We start from the raw sequence: 7,781 nt of genomic DNA, 5'->3' as shown, positions 1-7,781 counted from the left end.
TTCTTCCTCCTCCTCTTCTTCCTCCACTTCTTCCTCCACTTCTTCTTCCTCCTCTTCTTCTTCCTCCTCCTCTTCTACTTCTTCCTCCTCCTCTTCCTCCTCCTCCTCCTCCTCCTCTTCTTCCTCCTCTTCTTCCACTTCTTCTTCCTCCTCCTCCTCATCATCATCAGCAGCATCACTACCACTATCCTCCTCCCACTTCTCATTATCATCATCATCATCATCATCATCATCATCTTCATCATCCTCACGACGACCACCATAATGATTACCACCACCATCACGATCATCCTGATCATCATTATCAACATCAATTATTTTTAAACGTATCAAAGTTTCACGTTTATAAAATCACCATAGCCTTGCCTTCATCTTTTATATTTACCCCAAAAATAAAAAATTATTTCCTCTATATTCAAGGCCATTTTCACATAGAGCATGACACACAATATCTGTAACTCTTACATTCGCATCTCCGTTGGACTGTCTCTCAATCAGTTGATTCTTTTTGGTGTGGTTCCCAGTGTTACCATGACGACAGAAACCACTTTCGGTCTCATTATTTGAAATTTCTCAACTTGTCTGGTGTTGACACTTCACAATATTTACCGGGTGCCGTTTCCTTCAGCTCTGCATGGTAATTTTCTACCTTGATAATGTTCTGTCTGTCTGTCTGTCTGTCTGTCTGTCTGTCTGTCTGTCTGTCTGTCTGTCTCTCTCTCTCTCTCTCTCTCTCTCTCTCTCTCTCTCTCTCTCTCTCTCTCTCTCTCACATACACATACACACACATACATTATGTTTTGATAATACTGAATGTCCGGAATGCGGACAACTTTGGTTTGAATTTACATCTTTTATCTTTTATATTTCAATTGCTCCCATCATTGGACTGCGGCCATGCTAGGGCACCGCCTTGAGGAGTGTAGTCGAACACTTGTTTTCTTTTTTTCAATCTGATACTTATTCTATCTTTCCATTTTGCGGAACCGCTATGCTACAAAGATGTAAATAAACCAGCACCAGTTGTTAAGCAGTAGGGGACAAACACACACACATACACACAGGTACACACACATACAAACACACACACACACACACACACACACACATATATATATCCGACGGCTTCCACACAGTTTCCGTTTACCAAATTTACACACAAGGCATTGGTCGCCTCGTGGCTATATTAGCAGAGGCTTGCTCAAGGTTCCCCGCAGTGGGACTGAACCCGAAACCAAGAAGTTGCAAAGAGAGCTTTTTAACCGCACAGCCATGCCTGTTTGAATTTACATAGTTTTTGTGCTCTATATTTTAGATACATTTAGTTTCCTTACCACAATAACATGATCAGTTTGCACTGAGAAATCCAAGAAAAACAAATGACCCCGTAATACTAATTTTTCAATAACAACTACCGTCTAATACCATTTCATTCCGCTTCTACTTTGATTCACATTTTCTAGTAACGTCACAAAGTATCGCTTACCATATACCACCGTGTATTCTTTTATATAATTCTTTGTGCGATCATTATATATTTACCGATTACATTATTGACTCTCGTAATTGCTACACATCCGAAACAGTAATTTGTTAAGTTCCATAATCATTGGCATGATAACGGTATCTGTTTCTCTCTTCAGTCCTCCATATTTCATCTAAGCCCCTTGTGAACTCCTGTTATGTCTTCTATTTGCTTGGCAAGAAGCCCGTGTAATACATTTCCTTTGTAGTTCAGTTGTCTAAGTTATTATTTTTTCGGTAATTTTCTTTTCTGTGTCTTCGTTTTCGTGATTGATCTTTGTGTTGCAACTCATGAAAGCTTTCCCTCTCCTTTCTTGAAAACTATCTCTAGTCATACAACTATTCTCAAGTGTACTGTGTCCTTTACACTGTATATGCCTATCCCTTTGATGCATGCATGCATGCATGCATGTATGTATGTATGTATGTATGTATGTATGTAGGTTATACTATATACATGTGCATATATATGAATGTATTACATATATATATATATATATATACACACACACACACACATGCATACACGCGTATATATATGTGTATACACACACACTGTGTGTATTCACATATATATACACATTGTGGAGGCGCAATGACCCAGTGGTTAGGGCAGCGGACTCGCAGTCATAGGATCGCGGTTTCGATTCCCATACCGGGTGTTATGAGTGTTTATTGAGCGAAAACACCTAAAGCTCCACGAGGCTCCGGCAGGGGATGGTGGCGAACCCTGCTGTACTCTTTCATCACAACTTTCTCTCACTCTTACTTCCTGTTTCTGTTGTGCCTGTAATTCAAAAGGGTCAGCCTTGTCACACTGTGTCACGCTGAATATCCCCGAGAACTACGTTAAGGGTACATGTGTCTGTGGAGTGCTCAGCCACTTGTACGTTAATTTCACGAGCAGGCTGTTCCGTTGATCGGATCAACTGGAACCCTCGTCGTCGCAACCGACGGAGTGCCAACAACAACACACACACACATATGACATATGTACATATGTTTATACACGCATACACACACACTCCTCCCTATACACACACACACTCCTCCCTATATACACACACACTCCTCCCTATATACACACAGACAGATCAACAGACGCATATGTTAATGTTTGTTTTTATGTTCAGTTATGGTAAAAACAATTTTACATTAATTTGAAGTTACTCTATACTTTTGTAGAGTACAAATTATTGTTAAACAAAATTATTGACAGCGACTTCGAAGTTTCGGCCAATTCTTCGAAGTCACTGTCAATATTATTCTCATTTTAAAAATAATTATATTTGCGCATGTGTATGTGTGTGTGTGTATGTGTGCGTGCGAGGGGTATGTATGTATGTATGTATGTATGTATTTATGTATGTATGTATGTATGTATGTATGTATGTATGTATGTATGTATGTATGTATGTATGTCTGTCTATCTATCTATCTATCTATCTATCTATCTATCTATCTATCTATCTATCTATCTATCTATCTGTATATATATATATATATATATGTCAAATCAACTTCTTATTGAATGTCAGTAACCTTATATATAATTTGCTGACGTCGCTGTATAGGTACAATCTGTGATGCATTATTAATAGCTTGTTTTTGATATCTTTTCACTTCATAGAGTTTGTTTTTCTATTTACAAAAGAAAAGCTGAAGAATATATCAATAATGGCATCGCTCAGGTGCCCAGTCTTTTAATATTTTTCCCTCCTTGTTGTTTTGTTCGTATGATCTTCCTGACCGTCATCTTGTATTCCTCTTCGGTTTTTTTCATTTACATCTACTTTATTCTATCAATCTGATGTACGCTCAGATGTCAGTCTTCTTCACCTTTTCCTTCTCTTTGTAAAAAAAGATATTGTGCATTTGATAATGAAATGTTTCACGGCACTATTCTATATCAAACTGTATCTAAGAATCGATCCTTTTGTTGCTTCTAAAATAAATTATGAAATTGTCCATGAATGATTGATTCTTTCATTATTTTGGTTCCTTGATTTTTCACTTTCATAATACGAAAAGACAGCGATATAAACGATAACATATAGAAGCGGCGAATATTTATCTTCTTCGAAAATAACACTTTGAATCTCAATTTCATTCAAGGATACTTGAACATATGTCAAATCAACTTCTTATTGAATGTCAGTAACCTTTTGTTATTGTGGATTTCTAACCTTTTCAGTTACCGAAGGAAACTTTGTGGAGCTGAAGAAGTTAAAGTAGGTGAGAACTGTTTATAACAATGATAGTATTATAAGAGAAGCTAACCCCTGGACTGAGGAATAGTTATATTTTGGACAAAAGCATGAAAGATACAAATAAAAACCTCATCACCGGTACAACAAATATGAAAAAGTAATCAGTAGTGATAGTAGCTTCTTCGATTTCTCTTTTGGGGGACCCATTAAATCATTTACATATTTACAAAAGTATCAAATATATCAATAGAAAACGTATTGCCCTGACTACGCTGTCCTTCATTTTCTGTCTTGTTCTGACCAAGGAATTTCACGTGTGTGTCTAGTCTTTGCCCTACTTTTGAAAATCCTGTGTGTGTGTGTGTATGTGTGTGTGTGAGAGAGAGAGTGAAAGAGAGAGAGAGAGAGAGAGAGAGGGAGAGAGAAAGAGAGAGAGAGAGAGGGAGAGAGAAAGAGAGCGGAAGAGATAGGGTGTGTGTGTGTGTGTGTGAGTATGTGTGTGTGTGAATGTGTGTGATTTTGTGAGAGTGCACACGCATATTTATGTTTGCGCTTATATTCTCCAAACTTGAGCATTTTGTTGTAATGTTTATGTGAGTGTGTATGTGTGTACGCGATTACTGAGAGGCAATTGTAATTCTGATTTGTATAAGTTTTTGTTGTTGTTGATTATAGAACAGGGCAGCTCTGAGGAAGTATTCTTACGAACAAATTTATCACAAACATGATCAGACCCTCCTTTTTTTTTTCAACCATTACGTATTTAGGACTACGTTACGCTACGTGCTCTCTCAATTTTAATATGGTAGAGTATGATTTGAGAATGATTTGGCTGTTATTGTACTTTGATGGAAATTTATCAATTTTCTTCTGTGATCTTTCTCTTTTGCGTATAAAACAAACAAAAAAAACCTACCATTTTCTTCTTCTTCTTCTTCTTCTTCTTCTTCTTCTTCTTCTTCTTCTTCTTCTTCTTCTTCTTCTACCACTACCACTACACACGCACACACATACACATATATACGTTTCATGAATTCTCCTTATAATTTTATGTTTCATCTTGTTTTAATACAGGGTATTGTCAGCACATCCACCGAGCTGGAAATGAAGTCATACTTGTCCACTGCATGGATTCATCAGATAGTAAGTATACATACATTACTATATAGCATTATATAACAGTCCTCATTGTTTTTGCTCTGATCGACCAGAACTTTGATCAAAGCCATTTTAGTCGCAACCATCCCAACTATTCTGTTTTTCAATAATATTTCTGTTCTCTTTCCTTTTTTAAAGCAGTACTCTTTGCTTGTTTTTTTTTTTGTTTTTGCTTTTACTGGCTGCTGGCCATCTGTTTCCTATACATTCTATTCTCAGTGGTCTATTCACGCACAAACACAATTAAAATGAATAAAAATTTTGGCTGGAGGTATATTGAGATTGCTTACAATTTTGAGATATAACATACTACTAATTGAACAGCAAGGCTGATGATTGTTTGCAAAAATCGCTTCGAAGTCTTTCAAAGAAATGTCTGTGACAATAGACAATTGTTTCTTCATAATAAATTATTTGTTAGGGTAGAGCAGAAGTGCAAGTTCTTCAACCTAATGAAGGTAAAATAATTTTTTTCTCTTTTAGATAAGAATAATGAAGTAAATTTCTTGATTTCAAATTCAAATTTCTAATTTCGCCTCACGCTGTGAGGAGATTGTTACCTCCCGTTATATCAACGATCATCACAAGGGCGTTGCGTGTGTTTCAAATAAATAATACGATACATAAATTTCAGTCCTTTACATTTCATAATCAGTCGTGTTCTCTGTGTAATCAATCTTATCGATTCTTTCCTTGTATTTTATTTATACTTTCGATAATAATTAGAATAAAATTGATTAAAATCTTATTGTAGATTGAATCAGTCAGGCACAACATAAAATGTATATTAATGATACACTTTGAACTATTTCTTATAAAATATTCAAACTATTTTTGCATTGTTTCTGAAATTTGAAATACGAATATAACTTTTTTTTATCAGCTTCTGATGCTTCTGTGAGGCTTGGAAGAGAAGAACAGATGCTTGAACTGGAGAAAGGATTTATTGATAAAATGTCTACATTTGGAGTAAGTTGTTCAATTTTGACTTCACAGAATATTTCTTGATTTTTCATGAAGAATTTTCTTTGGTTACATATCTTCTGGCTGGAATAATGTTTTAAACAGAGCTTTAATTCTGGTATCTTGCTAAGAGTGTACCTGTTAACTTTGTAGAATTCACCTAGTTGCCGCTCTTTTAGTATGTCTATGCAAGTAATACTTCCAATGATAAAGGGGCCTATATTTGTTGCCCGTTTTTATCTTGACAACTAAAGGCTGCACACATCCTACAAAAATTTTACTTCTCCTCTCCCGACCCCATACAGTTCAGGGTTCAATCTCATAGCCCCTTAGGCTAATATTTTAGTCAATTGACTTGACTTGCCTAGTTTCTTGTGAATAAACCTTAATGAAAAGAAAATTGGGGAAGCCAGCCATTTGTCCACCCCACCACACGTTTATATGTTCCATTGATGTATATTAGTAAAAAAATGTACAGGTCAGCGAGAAAACCGATAAATTGGTACATTCGAGCAAGAATGTTTCTGGTATTTATTTCGCACGATGTTCCCTTGTCTCTGTCACCATTGGAAATATTGGGAACCAATGATTTGTTATTTGGAAACTCGTAAATAATAATAGCATTGTTCGCAAAATGGAAACCATAAAACAAAACAAAGATAACTGCAAAACCTGCTTCGACCACTTTAGCCCAAGGCTAACAGAACTGATGATGTACTTATTATTATTCTGAAGTAGTGTAAGCCAAAGATTACTCTTATCTTAAAAAGAACTCTTCAAACCTTCTATATCTGCAGAAATGTATAGAAACACAGTACAATTTGTCCATTCTTTAAAGAGTTAACTTTTCTGTCTCTGCCAACTATTGATCCTTTGATCGATTATTCTAATTTCGAACACTGAGATAAAGATGCTCATAAATAGTCGCCTACTGTGTTACTTTGAATCATTCTCTTTTCCCTTTTCTCTGTTGTTGCCTTGACATACATAAAACATTTATTTGATTGTGTCTGACCTGACAACATCCAAAACTAAGATAAACTCTTATGGATTCCAATGCTCTGTTGCATTATGACTGGCGGGCTGGTCTGATCCATAATCTATCAACATATTTGTATCTTAGTATATTCTGTCACAGTTTTCTTCTCTTCTTTAGTGACCCATTTATTAGATCTAACCAGAAAATATTTCTATTTTCCTTCCCTTGCTCTCTACATACATATCTTACGTTTGTGTGATCACAATGAACAGAAACTTTAGAAAAATCCTTTAATAGAGTTATGACAAAGAACAAACAAACTCCATCATTACACATATCAAGAAGGTGACGTGTTTGCAAAATCGTTAGAACGCCGGACAAAATGTTTAACGGCTTTACATTCTGAGTTCTAATTCCACCAGGTTGACCTTGCTTTTTGATCCGTTAAGGATCGATGAAATAAGTACCAGTCAAGTACTGGGGTTGATGTAATCGACCAGCCCTCTCCCTCAAAATTTCAGGCCTTGTGTCTATATTTGAAAGAGTTATCACACACCTCAAGGAAACAGACTTGCATTCACCCATATGTACTTCGGAGCAATAAAAACAACTTAAAATACTGAAATCACCACAAACTCTAGGGCTAGCAACCCTTGTTGATCTTTCAGTACAACCTCGCATATATAACAACGTCAAAATTCTGTATCCTAAAAGTTTAGGCTTCATTTTAAGGCTTAGAAAAAATTCAGCTCTGATCAGTTGCTGATGCTCTAGAAATCTCAAGTAAGGCTCACATCGAGGTACTGCTCACATATCTTAGACAGTACTGTTTCTACACACAAAAATGCTGTAAACTACATTAAAAGTAAGACCCTTAGGTTAATTAACATAATACTTGCAAACAGGATACAATGACTGCCTTAGAGACATGCAGATTCTTGTCTCTG

At 36.1% G+C, this 7,781-nt stretch overlaps 1 protein-coding gene across 2 annotated transcripts in view; it reads left to right on the top strand.

The window, feature by feature from the left end:
• Nucleotides 1–7,781, top strand: part of LOC106868633 (universal stress protein in QAH/OAS sulfhydrylase 3'region) — a 164,556-nt gene that overhangs the window by 130,277 nt on the left and 26,498 nt on the right. For both annotated transcript variants that reach the window (XM_052967484.1, XM_014913982.2), the window contains exons 2-3: nt 4,809–4,877; nt 5,776–5,861. In XM_052967484.1, the coding sequence (XP_052823444.1) occupies nt 4,809–4,877; nt 5,776–5,861 (155 nt within the window). The remainder of the gene's footprint in view (nt 1–4,808; nt 4,878–5,775; nt 5,862–7,781) is intronic.

Source organism: Octopus bimaculoides, chromosome 4, assembly GCF_001194135.2.
Source record: "Octopus bimaculoides isolate UCB-OBI-ISO-001 chromosome 4, ASM119413v2, whole genome shotgun sequence".
Taxonomy (NCBI): domain Eukaryota; kingdom Metazoa; phylum Mollusca; class Cephalopoda; order Octopoda; family Octopodidae; genus Octopus; species Octopus bimaculoides.
This window is presented reverse-complemented; position numbering and strand designations above follow the sequence as displayed.